Source organism: Pristis pectinata, chromosome 2, assembly GCF_009764475.1.
Source record: "Pristis pectinata isolate sPriPec2 chromosome 2, sPriPec2.1.pri, whole genome shotgun sequence".
In the NCBI taxonomy this organism is placed as follows: Eukaryota; Metazoa; Chordata; class Chondrichthyes; order Rhinopristiformes; family Pristidae; genus Pristis; species Pristis pectinata.
This window is the reverse complement of record NC_067406.1, coordinates 112,120,467-112,145,541: the sequence shown is the minus strand read 5'-3', so window position 1 is coordinate 112,145,541 and position 25,075 is coordinate 112,120,467. Positions and strand designations below refer to the sequence as shown.

The 25,075-nt window shown below is 42.5% G+C and overlaps 1 protein-coding gene across 1 annotated transcript in view; it reads right to left on the bottom strand.

Moving 5' to 3' along the window:
- Window positions 1–3,386: 3,386 nt before the first annotated feature.
- ednraa (endothelin receptor type Aa) overlaps window positions 3,387–25,075 on the bottom strand; it is a 47,569-nt gene continuing 25,880 nt past the window's right edge. Inside the window, exons 4-7 of the mRNA XM_052036028.1 lie at window positions 14,015–14,167; window positions 10,272–10,405; window positions 6,536–6,644; window positions 3,387–5,670 (exon numbers count right to left, since the gene is read on the bottom strand). Of these exons, the coding sequence (XP_051891988.1) occupies window positions 5,524–5,670; window positions 6,536–6,644; window positions 10,272–10,405; window positions 14,015–14,167 (543 nt within the window). The 3' untranslated portion in view covers window positions 3,387–5,523. The remainder of the gene's footprint in view (window positions 5,671–6,535; window positions 6,645–10,271; window positions 10,406–14,014; window positions 14,168–25,075) is intronic.

Below are 25,075 nucleotides of genomic sequence, written 5' to 3'. Positions count from 1 at the left end.
CCCTTCCTTTCTATTTTGTACACTAAATTACTGCCATGGGAATGCCCAATCTCTAGGGTTTCTAGGCCCCAAGAGGACTTTTCAATAAGGTGCATAGATGTCTCCTTCCCTTGTGAAATAAAAACAGAGAATGATGCACAACAGGCTGTCTATTTACATTTGCTTATTTACATTGTCACATGGAGTCAGAAGGACCCAGTTGGTTGTATTTCAACAACATCTCTGGCCAAGAGCCATGCTGTACCCTGCCAATGTACTGCATTTCCTCTGTGCTTTTTTTTATAGTTGGTCTCAAGGACAGAGGCAGAATTAAATTTAATTAAAATTTGATGCTTATTGCTGTTGCCAATTTTGGATCTTGCCCAGATCAAAAATTGGGTTGTGTGGTGGCTATATTTTTTAGGCACTTAATCATGCAAAATTCACTCTTACCCAGAATAGATCACACTTGCAATTATTTCTGGGTGAAATCACACCAATGGAGAAAATGGTGACTTATGTGCATGAGCCACATTAATGCTCCTGGCCTTTACCTGGCTGTTGGCAAGCACCAAATGATGCCATTGTTCATGCAATGTTGTTTCTTTTCACAGCAACATAAATTGGTGCTGATGATCCACACTTTGACCTGAATGAAACAGTCCCAGTTGAACTCAGAGCACACCATACTCCTGTATTGCTTTTCTATTTTGAGGAATATCCTGCTAATGTAGTGAGATCTGAACAAGCAGTCTCAGGGCTCATTGAAGGCCGCTCAAGCACTTTCCTAAGTTTGCAGTGCATGCTTATACTGACAAGGACTGTTCTTTCTCCAGCATCAGGCTGCTGAGATCCTCATTCAATGGGTGCTTCACCAATGCATCACTGACAGTGCTCCATTGTAATGGCTACAGTCAGCTTGTGAGGATGGGTCAGTCCTAACAAGCAGGAGGCCAAAATGTGCTCATCAGTGAAGAGCCTACTTTCGGTGAGTCTTCACAGACACAGATCTGACCGGAACTTCTCTGATGAACGATGTATTTGCAGGCTCGGGTTTGACATCACTGAGACATGTGACATCCTGTGGCCATGCTCCCATTACTGCACTGCTCTCCCCGTGAAGGTCAAGGTCACCTCGGCTTTCAAGTTCTCACCACGGGATCTTTCCAACTGGCTGCAGCAGATCTCTGCTTGTTTACCACAGCATCAGATTATCCGTCCATTCAGGAAGAAATGATTTCATCTGCACTGATTTCAGTGAAAAGTAGGTGGTGTCTCAAGCACTAGGATTTTCAAGCAATGCTGGCTTCCCACAAGTGCAGGCAACCATTGACTTACTCCTGAGCCCAGAGGGAATCTGAACCCCTAGGGAACCAGGGCTTTTTCATCAACAGGAAAGCTTTCCATTCACTCATTGTGGATCATGATAAGAATTTTCTCATGGTGCTTGCCATGTTTCTAGGAAGCACATTACTCCTTCATCCCGAGGAGGCTGGGCTGCCGGACATTTTCAGAGGCCAGTGCTACCCAGAGAGATGAATCCTGGGACATGTACGACTTCCTACTTATCTAAGTGCTCACCCCAGTGTACTCTCTAACTACCAGAGCTGAGCATGGACACAATGAGAGTCCCGCAAGTATCAGGATAGTAGTGAAAAATGCCCTTAGTCTCCACAGAGTAAGATTTTAGTGACTGTTTCAGTCCAGGGACACCCTGCAGTACATTCCGAGCAGATGTGGAGGCTTCATTGTCACGTGCTGCACACAGATGGTGCCAGAGGAAGAGCAGCATGGAGACCTGGAAGTTAAGGGCCACAGGGTAGAGGGAGCAAGAGTAACAGTAGGAAGAGGAAGGCTGCTGGGGGTTGTTTCCGCTCAGCTTCCATGGCCTTATTTCCCAGCTGAACAGAGGACGGACACTATGTTGACATGGGGGAGTATCTGATTGGGCAGCTTCAGAACTGACTGCAGGCTGATTGAACCCTTCAATTGTCTGCAGCATTTGCTGAAACTGGGTAGTATGAGTACAGGGTACAAGGAACCTCAAGGAGCCTCCAAAATAATAGTCCCAGTGCAAATCAATCACGATTACCTGTGCAATCATTGTCACAAATACTGTGCATCAATAATCATGCAGGGGAGCCCAAATGATATATAACAGTCCCTCACATCTTGCTGTCCAAATACACTGCACTGATAACACCACAGGATTAAATGAATCTATACTCCAATTATTTAACTGGCTTGCTACATCGTCTCTACATTTCATGACAGGAGCTACCTCATTTAAAGAACTCAGAATTCTGCGTAAAGTATACCCAGGGATCTCCACTCTGAAGGTGTAAAGAGCATTGTATAAGCGACCACGAAATATCTTGTGAGGATGTAACATTTCTTTCTTCATTGCTCCACTGTGCAGGTTTTCTCAGTCCAGGGGGAGGCAACTGCAGCCAACTCTTGCCCAGCTTTTACAGTGACTCTAGTAGGTATTCTGGCTCTCTGAGGCACAGACCATCCCTTTAGGCTTGTATCTCATTAACCTGGATTTAATGTGGAAACTCTCTCCCTCTTGCCGCAGCTTCTCTCTCCTCCATAAGGACTGTTGCTGCTACTTGGCTGCCATGGGGAGTGGGCCTTTATGGGCTGACACCCTTCTCTGGTTAATGCGCAGCAACATATTGGCGGGTGCACTAAATCGAACAATTTCCCCTTCAGAAATTGTACAGATTCCATTTTAGTGCTTGCTTCTTAGTGTAAACCACTTTAATGCTGTTTCACACTAGAATTACACAGGTTTCTGAGGGGGACACACTTTGGGGCCAGCACACAACACAATGTTTTAGCACACCAAAAATAGGTGAAATCTAACGACCTAACTAATAATCTAGTCTAATTAGTTTCCAGCTGTCTCTGGGAAAGTATGCATTAAACTCCAGGGATTATGGGAGTTTGGGCAGCAATGTGTCAGCTCATTAGCGCTATTCCACAGAGAACATTTATCTTGCATGTTATCAGGCTATGCGGAAGGGTTGAATGGCACTTCAGCCAAGATTCATATTTCCAGCAGCAGTCTGTGTCAAGCAATCAGAAGCTGAAGAAATCGCCAATTCCTTTCAGCACTGGCTGTTGAGGAGAGTTGTCCTGTTGCCCACCAACTTCTGGATCAGTATGAGAGAGCGTTGAAACTTGGGTTTTGCAGTCACAGGACTCAGCACTAGATCAACTCTGTGTTGATGCACTGAGGGATAATGCAGACATCTCACTAACGCATAAAAGCATTAGTGAGATGTCCACTATTTGTAGTGAATGGGTTGAAAATAATACAGTTTACACCACTGAATATTGAGCATAAAAATGGGAAAATACAAACTGCCATGCCTTACACAAAACATCATTTTCAAGGGCAAGTGCATCCATCTCACATTTAATGGAAAATCAAATGTAAAACAAATATTTTAATTCTGTAGTATATAATAGTTGTGGAACATTGTAAAACTATCAACACTGATCTTATCTAAGATCAGTGGCTGAAATTCAAAGACATAATATATAGAAAGGTGAACTTCTCTGTGATGTGATCCATCACCGTCACACAATTTGTTGCTTGACATTATAAAATACGTCATATGTACTCTACTCAACATCTGGAAAACAAATGCAAGAATTAATTGGTTGCAGATGGCATATAAAATGTTTAGAAGTAGCTTTTGTAGTGTATTTGTCTGGCATGTTGCATTAAATACTCAAACAGTATTTAAGTGAAATTAGAGAAATTAGGAACCATTCTTGTTTGAACTGTATTGTGTGAGAGCTGCAGAATTCGTTACAAACACCAATAAGTCTGAACTCATCTGAGACATGTTTTGTTGCATTCAGATCCTGTGATTTAAATAATTTAAAAAGCTTTGATGTGGGAATTTGTTTTTTTGATAATGCTTTCGATGAATTCTTTATATCCATATGCACATCCATGAACATTGCTAGAAGCTTACAATAATTATACCCATTTAAACAATATATAATGATCACAAATGGTTATACATAACATGGAAAAGGATATAACTTCCCTGTAACTAATCATTTAAATGTCTGTCATGCTTTTTGTGGGAGAGGTGACAATGGAGACAATGCCTTTCTCATGGACTACAGTATAAATCTTTATTAAAAATGCATCACTTATTTAAGTCAACATTTGAATTGAATCAAATGGGTTGCCAAACTTGCTTCCTGCTATACTTATTACATGCATGAGAAAATATTATGATCCCAGATATTAAAAGGCAGGTGCTAGAAATTGGACCATCCTTCTTTGGTGTGACAAACGTGCCTTGCATAGTGTTTAATGCCTAAATGGATCACTGGTAGAAATTTATGAAAAATTACATTAAAGAAGTGTTACAGCAGTTTACACACATCTGCTAAAACTGATGTACCTTTGCCCCACTGATTAAATTCGTCAGACCTTAAAGGAACTCTTTCCATGGTAGCTACAGTATGGCAGCATAAAAAGTGGCGATGGACATGACAGAAAATGCAAGAAGGGAGAGATTGGGATCTCCTGTATGGAAGGCAACCCGATGTGACAGTCTGACCTGATTGAGTCATGTGTCACAAATGGTGCCACTGTGAGTGCAGAATAACCTAGGGGCCAGAGATTGTAATAGGCAGTTGTACAGTGAGGGTGTAGTTAGTGAGGGGGCAAGCAGTGTCGTACCTTGAACACTGATCTCTGAGGCTGGTAGATATGTGCAAGATAGCGATGTTAAAATACAGACCCTTTGACATCTCATTGTCGATCCCTCAGCAGTGCTCCTAATCTCTTTGTGATTGTTCCCTAGGAGCTCCATTTATACTGTACAGGAGGACATGTGCCATGTGCAACTGGTGATGTCATTAGATCTGTAAATGATGCCAGGAAAATGCCAACTCTGCCTGGATGAATTTTGCAAGGAGGCACCAGTAAAAATTCCTCATGGGCGTAATTTGACCTGGAAATGCTTGTTGGCATGTTCTAGCCTGGCTAAAATTGCTTTTATCTGTGCTCTGCACAAGAAAAACAGGTACTAATAGATCCAATTTCTGGAATAGGAAGTTTTTTTATGCAGAAAATATGTGTATAAAGAAGTCTCTCATCTTGGCTGTTAGCATGCATCAGCCTGGTGACAGAAAGTGTGAAATCTCAGTTTCAGTTTCAACTGTTCAATTGTTTGATGTTCCATTGGCAGATATAACCCTATTGTGGTCCCCAAAGACACTTCAAGAAGATAATATTCCACCTGTACATCTGCCCTGGTCAATGGCACTTGATTTTGAATTTTTTCTTATGATATTCAAAACAAAAATAGTTCAATGGTGATGTGGAAACAAACTCTATGGAACAGACAACCAGAGTTCTTTGGGAGCCCAAAATGAGTCTGAGATGATGGGTCCAAGTCATTTTCCATCCTGTCTTCTGTTCCACCACAGAGGGTGTCATAAAGTCCAAGACATGGAGGAAGGCGCGAGCTCTACTCATTTCTCAATGTCAACAAGAACTACCACCTTTCAGTTCATGCTGTCCTTTCGGCTGCTACGATCGGCCAGGTTATTGTGCTCCTGGTTTTTCCAATGAAAGCTTGTATGTTTAGAGGTGTCATTCATGGGCATCACATTCATCAGAGCTTGACTCTGGCAACAGCAGCACAAACAGGACTGAAAGATACACAGGGAACATTAGAACACATTAGCTTTCTACTTGCACCTCCAGCAGAAACAAGAGTGAGATGAAGGACTACTTAGAAAAGACATGCACCAATTTAGACCATAAGACATAGGAGCAGAATTAAGCCATTTGACCCATTGAGTCTGCTCCGCCAATCGATTATTCTCTCTCAACCCCATTATCCTGCCTTCTCCCCGTAACCTTTGACACCCTTAGTAATCAAGAACCTCTCAACCTCTGCTTTAAATATACCCAATGACTTGGCCTCCACAGCCGTCTGTGGCATTTACTTGTTGGAGAAAAGGACCGCTTCACCAAGGGCTGCTGGATCCTGTTAAACCTCCTTTAGAATCATGGACCTGCACGTCCCACGAAGCTAAATATGAAAACACTTTCCTGATGGAAATGGTGCTGATGCCAGTGGAAAATCTGCCAAAATGCTATTCTTATTTTTACCCCACATGCATAGGAATACTGATGTAAATATTCTATTAAACCATTTATGATACTGTGCCTTATATTGCAGCTTGCTTAGACCAAGTATTATAATAATTGTCTTTTAGCTTAATATTTTGGTCAGACATAGGACTAAGATGTTTTCTTAAATATGATATCAATCCACATGAGTCACTGGGAGAGGTAGAATTTGTTGCCCATCTCTGATAACCCTGTGAAGGTTTTGGTGACATCTTCTCTTGAACCATTATAGTGCATTTCTCTACTACAAGGACCAATATGGCAAACAAATTCATCCTAGTTAATGAGTCAGATTAATATGTACAAACACACTCATTTTCACTGTGACTTGGAGGACTCCATATTCCAATAACATATCATTTTAAATGAGGTTCCTACCTGGAAGCAATTTTTAAACTTCTTGCTCACAAAGTACAGAGCGATGGGGTTTATACACGAATTTAGGGCTGCTAGATTGAGGCCAATGAAATTCAACACTAGCAGGATTCTGCAGAAAGGAACAATCCACTGTTAGTGCAGTCCATGGATGACAATCTCATGTGATCTACCTTGAAGAAGGCAAATAAAAATACATCAAATGATCGACTTCTTCCTGCTGCTACTGAATGAAATATGATTTACTAAACTGCCTTTCTATTCTGAAACAGACCTACCCTGAAGATCTCTTTGCACAAATGCTGCCTGACCCACTGAGTTCCTCCAGTAATGTGTTTTTTGCTGCAGAGATTAAATTGAGACTCATCTGTCATAAACATATTTCTGGATTTTTATAAAAAATAAGGCAAGGGTTTTTAAAAAAATTCTTCACCAAATCGGTATGGATTGCAGTTTATGAACTTTGGTAACGAACATGCATGCATTTGGGCTCTCCAAATTGAACACCTCAGCTGAGGTCCTTCGAACTATTTTCTGGTGCTCTTCTTCTATCCCACTGTGAACAGCTTCTATCCCACTGTGATAAGACTATTGAACAGTTCCCATATATGATGAGATAGACTCTGACCTCACAATCTACCTTGTTGTGACCTTGCACCTTATTGTCTACCTGCAATGCACTTCCCTGTAGCTGTGACACTTTACTCTGTAATTGTTTTTACCTGTACTACCTCAATGCACTCTGTACTAACTCAATGTAACTGCACTGTGTAATGAATTGATCTGTACGAGCGGTATGCAAGACAAGTTTTTCACTGTACCTCGGTATAAGTGACAATAATAAACCAATACCAATTTGACAAATTTTTGCAAACATGCTCTGGAAGGAGATTGAGGAAGGCCTAGAGTAAGAGGCCAGGCAAACAGGTAATCTTTGTCTCTCTGAAATAAAAAGAATTATTTTTTTTCTCCCTTGAATAGCTATATAAATAGTAAAATAAAAACAGGCTTGGAAGGGTGTATTTAACTTTGTAGGGATGGCCATTGGCACTGTTCAGTTGCTGGGCCTTATATCAAGACACTGGTTTGCCTGGTTCAGGTGGTAAGTAGCAGCTGGTCAGTGGAGATGGGAATGAAGCTCAGTGGTCCCCTGCCAGCACCAGTCAATGGCAAGATGATATCTTGGCTGTGGAGGAGAGCCAGGGTCATCAGTGGCCTGGACACTTTTTGTTCCTTGCTGGATTGAAGGTAGACAAATAGGCATTTTCATCTGTTTGCCTGTCTTCAGATAGAAAAAAAGCCCACAGCCACCAGTTATTGAACTAACTGACAGAGGTAATCAGAAAAGATGCCCAAAATGTAGAGGATGCAAATTTGAGGGACAGCACCTCATATTCTGCCTGGGTACTCTACAACCCAGTGGCATGAACATTGAATTCTTCAATTTAAGGTAACCCTCGCCCCTCTGTTCCTTTCTCTCTCCTTCTTATGCAGCTAGGTCCTCTCACACATCCCTTCTTTCCAAACACCTCCTCCCACCGACCCAGCCCCCTGTTACCCACTTTCTTTTCCCTCCCCCACCTGGTTCACCCACACACTCAAGCCACTGGGTCACCCATCACCCACACACTCAAGCCACTGGGTCCCTTATCCTCTCCCCCCACTGTTTCCATTTACCCACCATCCATCCCTTATCTGGTTTCAATTATCACCTGAGAAACAAAGGACTGGAGACGTTGGAATCTAGATGAAACCACGATGATGCTGGAGGAAATCAGCAGGCCAGGCAGCATCCGTGGAGAAAAGCAGGTGGTTAACGTTTCAGGTCAGGACCCTTCCATAATCTGCAGCCTTTTGTTGTCTCCACTTATCACCTCCCAGCCTCTGTCACTATCTCCACCCCTCCTTCCCCACCTGGCTCCATCCACCTATCAACCACTCCACACCTGGACCCACCTATCACTTGCCAGCTCTTGTCTCATTCCTCCCCCTCACCTCTTTATACTGGCTATCTCCCCTCTAGACTCTTAGCCCTGATGCAGGGTCTCGACTCGAAATGCTGACTCTCCCTTTGCCTCCACAAATGCTGCTTGATCCGCTGGATTCCTCCTGCTGTTTGTTTTTTGCTCCAGATTATGGCATCTGCAGTCTCCATCTCTCTATGTGCCCCAAAATCTAGCCTGACGTCCAGCTTTCAACTGCCATATATGTTCCTATTTGGCATGATTGTAGTGGCAGGTAGCATGATGGAGGCCTGTGGTAAGGAGGAGCACTGATTTATTGGTTGACCAGCCCATGTTTGACCTGATGCCATGAGACATCATGGGTCCTGGAGCTCATGTGAGGACCAGAAATTCTCCCTCCCACATGCATAGCACTGTGTCATCAATTCTGTTGTATCTGCCCTATTCGGGACTGTGATGGAGGAGCCTAGCACATTGTCTCTAAGGTATGATTCTGGGAGAATGACCATGGTAGGCTGTTACTTGACTAGTCTGTGGGATAGCTCTACCAATTTGGATACCGGTCCTCGGACGTCCCGTGTCCTGGACAATCACAGGTGCAGGAAGTGTTGTCAGCTGCAGGAGCTTAAGTTCTAGATTTTGAAACTTGAGCAACAACTGTCGTTACTGCAGTCCATCAAGGGGTTGGCTGCCATGCTTGACCAAAGATGTGACGAGGCTTACCAAAACTGTTCCAGGGATGAAACACTTTAGTTGTGTGGATAAACTGGAGAAACTGGGGTTGTTGTCCATGGAACAGAAGGGGTTGTGAGGAGATCTGATAGAGGTATTTTGAATCAAAAGGGACACAGACAGAATAGATGGAGGAAACTTCCTGTTGCCAGAGGAATCAATAACCAGTGAACATAGAACATGGTGCTTTGGGGAAATATGTGTTATAAAATGATGTATTTTGTGCTGAAAAGTGGATGTGGTTCACGAACTCTGAGCCCTAGAGTATTTTACAAAACAAATACACATGAAACAGAAACAAATTGGACTTAATTACTTAAAGGAGAAGACAGGACATTTTCTTCTGGGTAACATCAGAGAATGAGGCAGGGTTATGGACTGAAGAGACATTTCTTAACAAGTGGGTGGTGTAAAAAATCTTCCTTTTTTGAAAATGTTCCCGTCAACTCCTTTCCCTGTTGCAGCAGAGTGTATTCTGGCCACACTGCCTATTTAACAGCTTTGATAGTCAGCAAGCTGGGGTGTGTGGCTTCACTAACTGTCGAGGCCAGTAATGGCTGGAAATGCCAGTTATTTGGGAGCAGGCCACCTCTCAGGAGACTGAGTCCGCAGGCAGGCTGGAAGAAACAGCATTTGACTGGCAAGCTCCAGCTCACTCATCACCAGACGATCAGTCGCTGTGAGCTCACATCTCAGCAATGGTCTTGGACTCACAACCTTCTGAGGACATATTTATAGGATACTTTTGTGATGAATATGCTTCAAAATGAAAATGCTATAAGAAATTCTGAAGGCATTAAAGGTGCTATACAACTGCAAGTGCCTTCCTGTACTTGAATACTTAATGTGTTTTTATGATGTGCCTTTCCTCTCTCTGATAGTAACCAGGTAATTTTAAACAGCTAACTTTAAACAGATTAATAATTTTGGTAAGTCAGTGGGAGAAGAAATTTCAAATGAACTCATTAACAATTCACGTCACTATCCCTGAAAGGGAATTCAAAATTTGTGTAAAGAAAATGTAACTTGTTGGTCTAACTTACTTAAAGAATTCACATCTTTTCGGGTCATCTTCATGGTAAATGGTTTGCTTTAAAATTCTGCCAAGATGGAGAGGGAACCAGCACAGAGCAAAAAGAACAACTAAAAATAAAACTGTTTTGGCCACCTCTCGGCGCTGAAAAGTAAACATACAAAGAAGCTTTAGTTCAATGAGTATTAACCACTTGTACATAGCCTCAAGCCAAAAAGACATTTCTCAAACCAAATATCTGTAAGCTGAGGGCCTGTATTTATCAAACAGTTGGAGCTAACCACAAACCACTCACTCTGGTGAAAAGTCACAGGGAAATGATTCCAACTCTGTGCAATGGTGTAAAATGTCCCATTAAATGTAAAATGGATGAGATATATCTCATGGAGTAATGGAATTATACAGCACAGAAAGGGTCCTTTAGCCCACTGTGTTCGTGCCAACCATTGGGTACCCATTATCCCATTTTCAGCCCATAGCTTTCTAATCTATGGTGTTTCAAGTGCTCATCCAAATACTTCTTAAACATTGTGTGAGGACTTGTCTCCACCATCCCTTCCAGATTTCAACTATCGTTTGGATGAAAAGATTCTTTCCTCTAATTCCCTACCCTTTAATTTAAAATTATGCCCTCTGGTTATACATATCTCTGATAAAGAATGTTGGGAGCAGCTTGCAAAGAACGATTATAATAGATGTAATGAATAGATCTTCTCACTACCTACCCTGTCTACACCCTTCATAATTTTGTATCAGCCATGTTCATAGTAATGGTGGGACAGGCTTGATGGGCCTGATGGCCTACTCCTCCTCCTATTTGCTTGTGTTCCCTCATCAACACACTTAGTCACCTTCTTGAAAAATTCAATGAAATTACTTAGACAGGATCTCTTCTTAAAAAAGCCTTGTTCACTCTCCCTGATGAGTCCCTATCTCTCCATGTACAGATTAATCCCATCACTCAGAATTTGTTCCAATAATTTCCCTGCCACTGATGATGGACTCACCCACCTGTAATTACCTAACTTATTCTTGCTGTCCTCCAGTCATCTGGCACCTCTTGTGCATTCAGAGAGATTTAGAAATCTCTGTCAAAGTCCTAGCAATCTCCTCTCTTCTCTCCCACAGAAAACATTTCATCACATCCTGGCAATTTATCCACTTTTAAGCCCACTAAGATATTGAATATCTCCTCCCTTTCAATGATAATTTGTTTGAGAATTGCACTGTCCCCTTCTCTGAATTCTCCAGCTACAATGCCCTTGTCTATTGTGAATACAGAAAATAAATATTCATTTAAGACTTCACATACATCCTCAACCTCCACACACTTTGATCCCTAACAAGCCCTACTTTTTCCCTGGTTATTCTCTTGCTCTTAATATACTTATAAAGTGCTTTGCGATTTTTTTTGCCCGCCAGTGGTCTTGTTGCTCAAAATGCTTTCCTGGACACACTTTAAAATTTCTACCCTTTCTAAGCCTTTCACTCTAAAATAATCATAGTTAATATTGAGAAGGTTGAAATCCTCTGCTATTATTAACCTAATATTTCTCTGACTTGCCTACATATCTACTCCTCTATCTCCCACTAACTGTTTGAAGGCCTATAATACACCCCCAGAAAAGTGATTGCTCCCTTGTTGTTTCTAAGTTCCACCCACATCCTCATTTGAGGAACCTTCCGGGATTTCCTCCCTCCTTGCTCCAGTGAAAAATCATAAAGAGCAGATGAAATTTATTATGAAACAAAACAATTTCTGCACTTATCATGTCATTACACACACCGCATTACAAATTTCAACTTAATATTATTTCCTCTCATCACTTTCTAGGTTACTGGTGTACAATGCCACCTCCTCATTTACAACCCCACCTCCTTACATCGCATCTGAAGATTGTATACACTGGAATTTTGAGTTGTGAGTCTTGCTCATCTTTCAACCACGTCTCTGTGACAACAATAATATCATAATCCCACGTGTTAATCACAGCTCTCAGTTCATCTGCTTTACTGCTTAGGCTCCTCATTGATGTAATCCAGCCTTGCATTCCTGCAAAGTGCCTTATCAAATCCATGAATGCTCGGCCAACTGGACTAACATAGTTTTCCTTTGATATCTGTCTGTTCTTCACTACCCGCTGCACTCCGGCTCTGTGTCTCATTCCTCTACCTACTGGACTGACATAGTTTTCCTTCTATATCTGTTTGTTCCTCATCCTTGCTGTACTCTTGAGTCCTATTCCCCTTCAAATTAGTTAAATCCTCTCCAACAGCAAAACCGCGCCCCCCCCCCCCCACCCCGCTGCAACGATGTTGTGGCTGTTTCAGTTCAGGTTGCTTCCACCTCCCCCACCGACCCCACTAGTGGCTGAATCATTCCTGACCATTTAACATCGTTCGTAACGTCAGAGATTCTCAGGAACATGAGCTGCTGGATTTCAAGGTAAGGCCAACAGCATAGTGACCTGACAGATTATGTACTCTGGGACTGTCAGTCCTTGCAGCAGGATCTGGCCCATGAACTTGACTTAACTCTGGTCACCTACCTACAGGAAAGATATTGATAAGCTTGAAAGAGTGCAAAGAAAATTTACACGGATGTTGCCGGGACTTGAGGAGTTGAGTTATATGGAAAGGCTGAATAGTTAGGACTTTATTCCCTGGAGCGCAGGAGAATGAGGGGAGATCTTACAGAAGTATACAAATTTATGAGGGGTGTAGATAGGGTGAATGTATGCAGGCTTATTCCCCTCAGATTGGGTGAGACTTTAGTTCAAGTCACAGGTTTAGGGTAAAAGGTGAAATATTTAAGGGGAATCTGGGGGGGAGCTTCTTCACTCAGGGGGTGGTGTGAGTGTGGAACGAGCTGCCAGCAGCAGTGATGGATGCAGGTTCAACTGTAACATTTAAGAGAAGTTTGGGTATGTGTATGGATGAGAGAGGTATGGAGAGCTATGGTCTGGGTGCAGGTAGATGGGACTAGGTAGAAAACCAGGCCGGCATGGACTAGATGGGCCAAAGGGCCTGCTTCTGTGCTGTAGTGCTCTATGACATGTTACAGTTGTAGCATTAATGGGAAGACACCCAAATCACATAAAATTTCTGACGAAGTGTGTCGGACCTGTAATGTTAGCTCTGTTTCTCCTGCTACAGACGCTGCCTGACTTGCTGAGTGTTTCTACCATTGTCTGTTTTTATTTTTAGCATGCGTAGTTTTGTTGATTTTCAATAGATATAAGTGCAGTTTGTCTAGCCAAATTTAGAATACTTTGAAGAGCAAATTTCATCTTTCAGGAGACTGTGCCCTTTCTCCACTGCCCCTGATAATGAACTTGTGATACTTCTTGCTGACCAACAAACAGACATCAAAAAAACTATGCAGGAACCTTGGACATATGGGATCTACTATATGATCGAAGGATTGCTAGTACATTGAGAACAGCTTCAAGTTCTTCCACATCTGGCTCACTTTGGGCTTTCCACTGAAAGCACAAGATTGACATACTGGCCTTGTGATTTTGTTTTGGAATTATTAGAAATGTAATTGACCTTATTGAAAGCTTTGGTTATACATTTATTTACACCAGCTGTCACTGTATGTAACTGGAAGAGATTTGAAAGGCATGTAAATCATGGATGAAATTTACCAGGGACTGCTTGGGAGATCTGAACACATTGAAACTGGGAAACTGGGTCAGTTTAGATGGCACAATTCTTTTATAATGTTAATGGATGGTCCAAAGATCTTACCCGTTTCAAGTGCTCACTCAAAGCAATCCTCAAACTCTTGTTCCTCTTATTCAGCATCTCACAGGTCATCAGAGTGTAGAAGAAAGCAGTGCAGGCTAGGGGCATGCAAAAATAAAACACAAACATCCACCAGTCCTTCACACTGATGTAGAACTGCAAGAAAACAAATTGTATTGTTAGACGGGAACAGAAGACACAGAACAAACAAAATACACTGTTTCTTTTAGTCATTCACATAAACAGCATTTTATGAGCTAGGTTGTTACTTGGTGAATGTCCCTTTAAGGCACCTGGATAGTAGTGTAGTAGTGTGTGTGTGGTGTTATCTGACGACTGCAAGACTATATCTGGGGCATACTGGCTGTTGAACAGAGAGATGGAGAGACGGAGAGAGAGAGAGAGAGGGAGGGAGAGAGGGAGTGAGAGAGAGTGAGAGAGAGAGAGAGAGAGAGAGAGAGAGAGAGGGAGGGAGGGAGGGAGGGAGAGAGAGAGACTGATTGCCAGTCTCTGTATCTATGGATGAAGAGCAATAGCTGTGACTATCACTATACAATCCATGTATGGATTTTTGGAGCAATCTGTGGAGTCCACTTTGTCGTTAACCTGTACTGGAAAGCAGGTATATCTGTGGGCGGCCACGTATCGAATGCCCTCGGTGTGGCAGATACTTCGGAACAAAGCAATGGAGATCATCAGTGATTGAGGTGTCGTATGGGTTCCATTGTGGAACATGTGGATTTCATAAATTCTCTCTACGATCTACTGTGGTTTTCAAAAGCCTTTGTTCATCGTCCTACCTTATGACTTGCTGAACTGAACTTTGAGAACTATTCCTAGACTTGGGGTTTGGGAATTTGCCACACACACACTTCAAGTTTATTTTTGGGGTCAATGTTTAATACCTAACATTTTTTATTTCTCTTAATATTACAAGTAGTTATTAATAAATAGATTCTAACACTTATACATGGCTCGTTGTGTTTCTACTGTTGCTGGTACGTAACAAAATGTTCTACCTTGTCTTAAAGTTGAAATCCTCAGTTGAAAACGTGAGAAGTACAGTGCAGGACACATTAAAGGTTGGAAATAGCAATGGGTCAATTTTCCAGTTGATCACAATGACAGTATACCTCTGGCAAGGCAAATCTGCCTCCCCAGTGCTTCCTGTCATAATGCCAGACAAACTCCTTAGATCAGGAATATTTGAGTAAATTTGGTTTTCTAGATCGTCCTTTGATTTTTAATTCCCATTGCTGTGAATCCTTCCAACTAAATACCGGGATGAATAAAGACAATGTCATCAGTCCTCTTTGCCTAGTCACCAATTCCATCCCTATCCCTGCACTGCCTGGGACTGTATCAGAATATTCACAGTCTTACTACAATTAGACCCCCAGCTGACCTTCTGACCTTATACCTGTGCCATCAACAGGACTTCTTATTTCTACCTCTATCACATTGCTGACTCCACCCTGCCTCAGATTATCAGCTGTTCACAACCTCATCCATACCTCTATTACCCCAAGACTCCATTTCCAAGGCTCTCCTGGTTGCCCTCCCATCTTGCAAACCCAGCTCCCCCCAAACTTCTTCATCAAACTTGAATTCATCAAACTTAAGCTCAGTTGCTTTCACTCTAAGTTGTACCTACTTCTCAATGTGCTGGGTCTGTGCACGTTCACCTTTTTTGGTTCTTGCTCCAGACTATTTTTAAGTTCTCATTCTGATTTTCAAATCCTTCCATGGCCTCTCTCCTCCCTGTCCTTTGCTCACTGCTCCACCATTGGTGCTCATGCCTCCATCTGTCTTGGAACTAATTTCTGAGGTTCCCTTCCAAAACTTCTCCGCTTGTCCTTTTCTCTTCCAAGATGACACTTAAAACCTACCTCTTACCAAGCTTTTGCAAGGGTATAGTCATATTGAGTGAGCTTAAATAGACTGCAACTTTAACAACTTACTAACATGGAAAATGGTTAACATGGCAACTTGGTACAATGTGAGCAGGTAGTTGCTGTTTTTGTGTCAAATACTAGTTGTGATGATTGATGTAAGCTTCAGGCAACATCGATGATTTAGTTAGGGGAAAGGACAAGGAGCAATCCAAAGTACAAACAGTTAATTGAAAGAGGCCCGATTTAGAGGGTTGAAGATGGACCTAGACCTGATAAGACTGTAGGTAATAATGGAATTAGGAACAAGTTTGCAAGGGGATTTGAACCTGACAATTTTAAATTACATCATTATAGACTATAGAGGCAAATTATTTTGCTTTGGATCAATAAAAATATCAGTATTCTGCTATTGTTTAAAAATGCGATTATCACCACCATTAACTTGTAATTAGTTTTTTTAATTACTTGATTAATTGTAATTAATTTTTTAAAAACTCGACAGACTATGATTAGTTGCAAACCTTTCCACAGTATTGTGTAATGAAAGTTCTGATTTGTATGATGCTTGTCATGTAACCCAACTCTTGTTTGTAGAAGCCAATCAAAAACACTGGGGACAAATTAATATTCATGACAAACACAAAGATCCCATGTCAAAGAAATTTAATTTTCATGATATATGCCTTCTGGACCCAATGCATGAGTAATTATGACTTTGTGAGGTAAAAACATACTTTAATTATTAAGATCAAAAGAAGACAACCAAAAACATGAAGAACGGAGATAAGATATTTTAATGCTTAACAGATCTACAAAGAAAACACTAGTCTTTTAAATAATGATTAGTACTTGGGAATGGAGAGTAAATATAATGATCATAGTCACATGTGTACTGCTTCATAAATCAAAAAGTCGTGCAGTTAAACATGTTCATAGAATCATTAAGCATATTGGTACAGAGCAAGGCCATTCAGCTTTATTTCTATTTTGTAACAAGCCATGCTGATCTTATTTCCATACTCTGTTTCACTCTGGTTTCTCAAGTATTCATCTAACTCCCTCTCAACAGCTGTGATACACGTGCCTTCATTATAGCCATTGTGGCTATTAATTTCTGCTGCAAAGGCATAGATGGGATGGGTCAATAATTGTTTTGGTCAATGGCTCACTGCATCAAAATACAAACTGGCTGGAATTGTACATTTACAGATTTGAAAATGTGCCTCTGATTTTCCTTCCCTGAGGCTGGAAGGGATGGAGGCAAAAGGCAAGTTTGTGCTGCTCACTGGGTTTGGGAGTTGGGGGTTTGAGGTGGAGAGAAATGGAGATCGAGCACTTACTGGCATTGGCTGCAGTGATCAGAGACAAAGATGTTGGCTTTCATAAGTCGCGGGATTGAGTTTAAGAGCTGCGAGGTTATGATGCAGCTTTACAAAACTCTAGTTAGGCCACATTTAGAGTACTGTGTTCAGTTCTGGTCGCCTCATTATAGGAAGGATGTGGAGGCATTGGAGAGGGTGCAGAGGAGATTTACCAGGATGCTGCCTGGATTGGAGGGTATTGAATATGAGGAGAGGCTTAAGGTGCTAGGGCTTTATTCACTGGAAAGGAGGAGGATGAGAGGAGACATGATAGAGGTATATAAAATATTGAGAGGAATAGATAGAGTAGACAGTCAGCGCTCAAGACGAGAGGTCATGGCTTTAAGGTTATGGGTGGGAGGTTCAGGGGAGATGTCAGAGGGAGGTTTTTCACCCAGAGAGTGGTTGGTGCATGGAATGCACTGCCTGGGGTGGTGGTGGAGGCAGATACATTGAACAGGTTCAAGAGCTTGTTGGATAGGCATATGGAGGAACGTGAGATAGAGGGATATGTGGGAGGAAGGGGTTAGGTAGTGTGAGGGTGGTCTGATGGACGGCACGACACGGTGGGCTGAAGGGCCTGTTTTGTGCTGTATGGTTCTATGGTTCTATGGTTCTAAGGCACACTTTCCGGAAGAGAGATTGGGACAATGGCACTCTTTCTGGAAGAGCGATTAGGGACCCTGGCACCATTTTATACGGGGTGAGGGCAGGGACCTAGCTTGGAATAAAGACTTCAGCTGGAGCATGAGGGCTGCAGAATTGCTTAGAGATGAGTTGTCTCCTGGGTTGATGCTGCTGGTATGAGACCATTTTGTTCTGGAAGTGTCAATTAACAGGGTCTCCAGGACAATGTGATCCAAGTTCTGTAATATTCAGAAGGTACAACCTGCATACGAAATTCGTATCAGGGCACAAGTTTGACTCATGCTAGGAGTTGCCTGTTGAATTTTCCAAGTGATACAAAATAACACAGAAATGGTCATTTTTGTGCAATACTTGTGGGAAAACTGATTTTCAGTTGCATAAAGCTGAAAAGCAAATCACTTCATGCAATTGAATCCATGGCTTTATATCTTAATTGACTTCTATGTGGAAAATAGTCCAACGTCTCCCTTTATGCTACTTAAACTAATTCTTATTCTAATCCCTTGTTACCAATTATTCAAACAATGAAGATTTATCACTATTTACTTTTGAACAAGTTTTAAAAATGCCTTTTAGCATTCTCCAATGGCTTAGTGTAGTTAGAAAAAATGTTTTTCAAATTCTACACTCCAATCTATTATCTGTTATCACATATTCACAGAACATTCTTTACATATTTTACCTTTTTTTTTAATCATTCTTGTTTCTTTTTCTCTGCCAAGTGCATCACATTTGTTATGTCCTACATAAATTAAACTTAAGCACGATAAAACTTGAATCATTAGGATGGGATTGTTATAACTGATATCCATGGTGAAAACATATAGAAGTAAGCATTAATTATTTCAATTTTTTGAACATGAGACCCCACTTAATTGTTGGAGACACAAGAGACTGCAGATGCTGGAAACTTGAGCAAATAAAAATCAAACTGCTGGAGGAACTCAGCGGGTTGAGCAGCATCTGTGGAAGTGGGGGAGGGATTGTTGACGTTTCGGGTGAAGACCTTGCATCAGGACTGGTGCAGGGTTTCGACTGAAAATGTCAACAATTCCTTTCCCCCCCACACATGCTGCAGACCCACCGAGTTCCTCCAGCACTTTGGCTTTTGCCCCATTTCAGTGTTAAGAGTGGGGAGCCGAGGCTTTGGCTAAAGAGGCTTCAGCGTGAAGAGGTGGAGTAGGAGACCAGAGACTTCTGGTAGGTTCTCTTTCTTTCTCTGTTATTTGTAATTTTCTTTGTATAGAACAGTCAGGGCAGAAGTCTGCTCCTCCTGTAGGATGCGGGAAATCAGGGAGACATCCAGTGTCCCTGATGACTACACCTGCAGGAAGTGTGTCCAGCTGCAGTTCCTAACAGACCACGTTAGAGCTGGAGCTGCAGTTGGATGAACTCTGGATCATTTGGGAAGCTGAGGAGGTGATAGGTAGGAGTTAACAGGAGGCAGTTACATCTAGGGTGTGGGATGCAGATAGCTGGGTGACTGTTAGGGGAGGGAAAAGGAATAGGCAATCAGTACAGGATACCCTGGTGACCGTTTCCCTGGAATAACAAGTATATTGTTTTGGATGCTGTTAGGGGGGATGAGTCACCAGTGGAGAGCCACAGCAGCCGGGTCTCTGGCGCAGAAGGGAAGGGGGAGGGAGAGGAGTGCGATAGTGATAGGGGACTCGTTGGTTAGGGGGACAGACAGGAGATTCTGTGGACAAGAACGAGACTCCCGGATGGTATGTTGCCTCCCAGGTACCAAGGTCAGGGATGTCTCAGATTGAGTGCACAGCATTCTTAAGGGAGAGAGGGAGGAGCCAGAAGTCATGGTGCACATTGGCACCAACAACATAGATAAGGTGAGGGATGAGGTCCTGAAGAGCCAGTATTGGGAGTTAAGAAGGAAGCTAAAAAGCAGGACCCCAAGGGTAGTAATCTCTGGATCGCTGCCTGTGCCACGCACCAGGGAGGGAAAGAATAGGAAGATACAGCAGACTAACGAGTGGCTGAAGAGTTGGTGCAGGGGGCAGGGGTTCAGCTTTGTGGATCATTGGGATCTCTTCTGGGGTAGGTAAGATCTGTACAAAAGGGACAGGTTACACCTGAACTGGAGAGGGACCAATGTCCTTGCGGGCAGGTTTGCTAGAGCTGTTGGGGGGGGGGTTTAACCTAGGTTGGCAGGGGGATGGGAACCAGAGTGTTAGATTAGAAGATGGATCAGTTGGTATAGAAGTAGATGCGATGTGTACAGAGAAGGTGAAGAAGGATAGGCAGGGGACAGGGAATAAATGCAGTCAGTTAGATGAGTTGAACTGTGTTTACCTTAATGCGAGAAGTGCTAAGAATAAGAGTGATGAACTTAGAGCATGGATCAGTACAAGGAATTACAATGTTATGGCCATTACAGAGACTTGGTTGTTGGAAGGGCAGGAGTGGCTGCTTGAGGTTCCAGAGTTTCGATGTTACAAAAGGGATAGGGAAGGGGGGTAGAAAGGGTGGGAGGTTCCATTGCTAATCAGAGATAAAATCACAGCTGTAAGAAGGGAGGACATTATAGAAGGATCGTCTATTGAGTCAGTGAGGGTGGAAGTCAGAAACAGGAAGGGAGTGATCACTCTATTGGGAGTATTCTATAGGCCCCCAAATAGCCATTGAGACACTGAGGAGTAGATAAGTAGGCAGATTTTGGAAAGGTGCAAAAATAACAGGGTTGTTGTCATGGGTGACTTCAACTTCCCTAATATTGATTGGCATATCCTTAGTGCAAAAGGTTTAGATGGGGCAGAATTTGTTAGATGTGTACAGGAAGGATTCCTGACACAGTATGTGGACAGGCCAAATAGAGGAGAGGCCATGCTGGATCTGGTATCAGGCAATGAACCTGGTCAGGTGAAAGACCTCTCGGTGGGCAAGCATTTTGGGGATAGTGTCCACAACTCCCTGCCCTTTAGCATAACCATAGACAAAGATAGGAGCAGACATTATGGGAAAATATTTAATTGGGGGAGGGCAAATTACGATGACGTTAGGCAAGAACTTGGGAGCGTAAACTGGGAACAGATGTTCTCTGGTAGGTGCACTGCAGAAATATGGAGGTTGTTTGGGGACCACTTACTTGGGGTTCTAGTTAAGTTTGTCCTGCTGGGACAAGGAAAGGATGGTAGGGTGAAGGAACCATGGTTAACAAGGGAGATGGAAGATTTAGTTAAGAGGAAGAAGTAAGCGTATTTAAGGTTTAGGAAGCAAAAATCATATAGGGCTCTTGAGAGTTATAAGGTAGCCAGGAAGGAGCTTAAGAAGGGACTTAGGAGGACTTAGCAGGGTTAAGGAAAACACCCAAGGCATTCTACACATATGTGAGGAACAAGAGGATGACTAGGTTGAAGGTAAGACCGCTCAGGGATAAGGGGGGAAAATGTGTCTGCAGGCGAAGGATGTAGGGGTGGTTCTAAATGAATATTTTGCTTCAGTGTTCACCAGGGAGAGGGACTTAGATGAATGTGAGGTTAGCGTAGAACAGGCATATGTGTTGGAGCATGTCAATGTTAAAAAAGTGTTGGAGCTACTGAAAAGGATTAGGATAGATAAGTCCCCGGGGTTGGACATGATATACCCCAGGTTACTATAGGAAGCAAGGGAAGAGATTGCTGGGGTGTTAATGATGATCTTTGAGTCCTCCCTGGCCACAGGAGTGGTACCGGAGGACTGGAGGATGGCAAATGTTTTTTCATTGTTCAAGAAAGGTGAAAGGGATAATCCTGGGAATTATAGACCAGTGAGTCTTACATCAGTGGTGGGCAAACTACTGGAGAAGATTCTTAGGGACAGGATTTATGAGCATAGTCTTATTAGGGATAGTCAACATGGCTTTGTGAAGGGCAGGCCGTGCCTCACAAGCCTATTAGAGTTTTTTCAGGAAGTGACAAGACAAATTGATGAAGGTAGTGAGGTGGATGTGGTATATTTGGATTTTAGCAAGGCATTTGACAAGGTTCCCCATGATAGGCTCATTCAGAAAGTCATGAGGTATGGGATCCATGGAAAATTGGCCTTGTGGATTCAATATTCGCTTGCCCACAGAAGGTGGTTGTAGAAGGGGAGTATTCAACCTGGAGGTCAGTGACTTGTAGTGTTCCGCAGGGATCTGTTCTGGGATCCCTACTCTTTGTGATTTTTATAAATGATTTCGATGAGGAAGCGGAAGGATGGGTTGGTAAGTTTTCAGATGACACAAAGGTTGGTGGTGTAGAAGATAGTGAAGAAGGTTGTCGTAGGTTGCAACAGGATTTAGACAGGATGCAGAGCTGGGTGGAGAAGTGGCAGATGAAGTTAAATCTGGAGAAGTGTGAAGTGATACACTTTGGAAGAACAAACTTGAAGGCAGAGTACATGGTTAATGGCAGGATTCTTAGCAGTGTCGAGGAACAGAGAGATCTTGAGGTCCGAGTATATAGATCCCTCAAAGTTGCCGCAAGAGTGGATAGGGCAGTTGAGAAGGCGTTTGGTGTGCTGGCCTTCACTAGCCAGGGGATTGAGTTCAAGAGCTGAGAGGTAATGTTGCAGCTCTATGAGACTCTGGTTAGACCACACTTAGAACATTGTGTTCAGTTCTGGTCACCACACTATAGGAAGGATGTGGAAGCTTTGGAGAGGGTGCAGAGGAGATTTACAAGAATGCTGCCTGGATTGCAGAGCATGTCTTATGATGAGAGGTTGAGTGAGTTAGGGTTTTTCTCTTTGGAGCGACAGAGGTTGAGAGGAAACTTTATAGAGGTATGTAAGATTATGAGAAGCATAGACAGAGTGGACAGCCAGCATCTTTTCTCCAAGGTGGCAATGGCCAATACTAGAGGTCACCTGTTTAAGGTGCATGGAGGAAAGTTCAGGGGGGATGTCAGAGGTAGGTTTTTTACACAGAGAGTGGTGGGTGCCTGGAATGCACTGCTGGGGGTGGTGGTAGAAGCGGATACAATAGGTTCATTTAAGAGACTCTTAGATAGGCACATGGACGAAAGAAAAATAGAGGGTTATGGGAGGTTAAGTAGAGGGGGGATAGGTTGAAATGGGGATATTTATATAGGTTGGCACAACATCGTGGGCTGAAGGGCTCATACTGTGCTGTACTGTTCTATGTTCTATAATTGTTTTTTGTTTCTGTCTTAAATCTTAAACCTTAACATTCTTTCTTAAATCCCCCTACAACATATGAGAACTCTTGAGATCTTGGTTAATGGAAGTCTGAGACTGGACCCAGCAAGGAGCACAAAACAGTTCAAGGTCACTCCACGCTGAAGGAAAAACAATTTAACTCTGATTGATTTATCAGTCCCCAAAAGAAATGCTTACACTGAGCCATTCAACTGGCTGATGAAAGATTCTATAGGAATAATTGATATTCCCAGGAATAACAACAAGCTGATTTTTTAAAATAATGTAGTAAAACATGCCAAGAAAGTCACAGCAGCATTATCTAACAAAATTTGGTAACAACAAGCCACCTAAGGATAAAAAGGAAATCAAACGTTTAAACAGAAAGGTAGATTTGAAGGGATGTCTTAAAGAAGGAAGGAGAGGTACTGTGGCAAAACAAATGAAGGAAGGAATTCCTAGAGTTGAAGGCCTCGGCATCTGGAGGTAAGTTCATTAATGGTGAGATGTTAATAATGGTGGTGTGTGTGTGTAAGTCAGGGAAGGATAGAGATCTCAGAGGGCAGCAGAGCTTGAGGTGGTTATAGTGATCACAACGTCCAAGCCACAGGTTTAGGAAACAAAGGTGAAAATTTTAAATCAAAGCATTGCTAAACCAGCAGCCAAAGTAAGTCAATGAAAGTATAGACATTGGATGACTGTGATTTGATGTGAGTGGTAACTGCATGACCTCAAGAGCATGAAGGATGGACAATGAGATGGAGTGTGCTAGAACAGTCAAACCTGAGTACAATAGATACGGAAGAATAAGGCACACTTTAAGGAAGACAACTTAGACATATTACTTAAGAGTGGACAATGCAGATATGCATGCTGCAACCTGTTCCACATCAAGCTCTTTTGTGAATGCTCTTATCACGACCGCAGCTCACAAATGAATGCTTTTCGCAGCTTCAGAAAGCTTCATGCATAACAGCACAGTCTTGCTGCTTGATGAGTTAATGGCACACAGGCAGGCCACTGCAGGAATATATGTCTGACAGAGTAAAAATGTTCCTTTACATTACAACATGACATGGGTATTTTTCTAACTGGACCCAGTGATGCTTAATATGAAGGAAATGACCCTGCACCAAAAACCCTGAGCCATTGACTTCACTAGGGGAGATCTCTTCAAATAATAGAGGAAACCAGAGACCAGAGTCTCCTCCATGATCAGCGCTAGCTTGTTGACCTTCTCACACATTGCTGGCCATGTTCCCAGCTATGGGGTGATCGAGGAATAATGTTTCGTTGCAGTCATAATCACAGAGAACGTCCAAGGATATTAAGGAGAGAGGGAGATTAGACTGAAAAAGAGATGTGGTGATGGTATGCTTGAAAAACATGGCAATAGTTCCCAAGGAGTTGGAACCATTTATAAAGTCTACTTTCAGGAGGCCAAATGGGAAATTGCATGGTCAGCTGTTTATTTGAAACAGAGTCAACAGAAAATGAGGGAGTCGCAGGGAGAAAGTGAACTCAGAGGGGGCATGAGGGCAAATGAGGAGGAACTAGAGAAAGAGCTGCTGATCCAAAGCTGGACATGGTTTGGTGGTGGGACTGATGTGGGCTGTAGGTATCTATGATGGAAGAACTGGAATAATGTGCTCGCCCATCTTCCTCATTTCATATTTGCTCTTATACAATTCCCCTGTTTTGATGAATGTTTGTAATTTCCTCTCCTATCACTTTCTGGATTTTACAGACATTTGACCATTATTGTTTCTAAATGAATATTCCCAACCTGCTCTGTTGGTAGTTTTGACTGCATGGAAGGGAAAGGTTATGGGGAATGGGGGTGGGCTTAGCAAAGACACCTGAACAAATGGTCTAAACTTTAGTGACAGCAAACACCAGGAGCACATCGCACATGTTGGACGTAAATGTGGTGCTGCTGGAGGACGTGGGTTTTAGGAGATGGTTTGCTGTGCAAGAGAAAAAGACTCAAGTTATTTTTGTTCTCCAGGATGATCCTGGAGCAT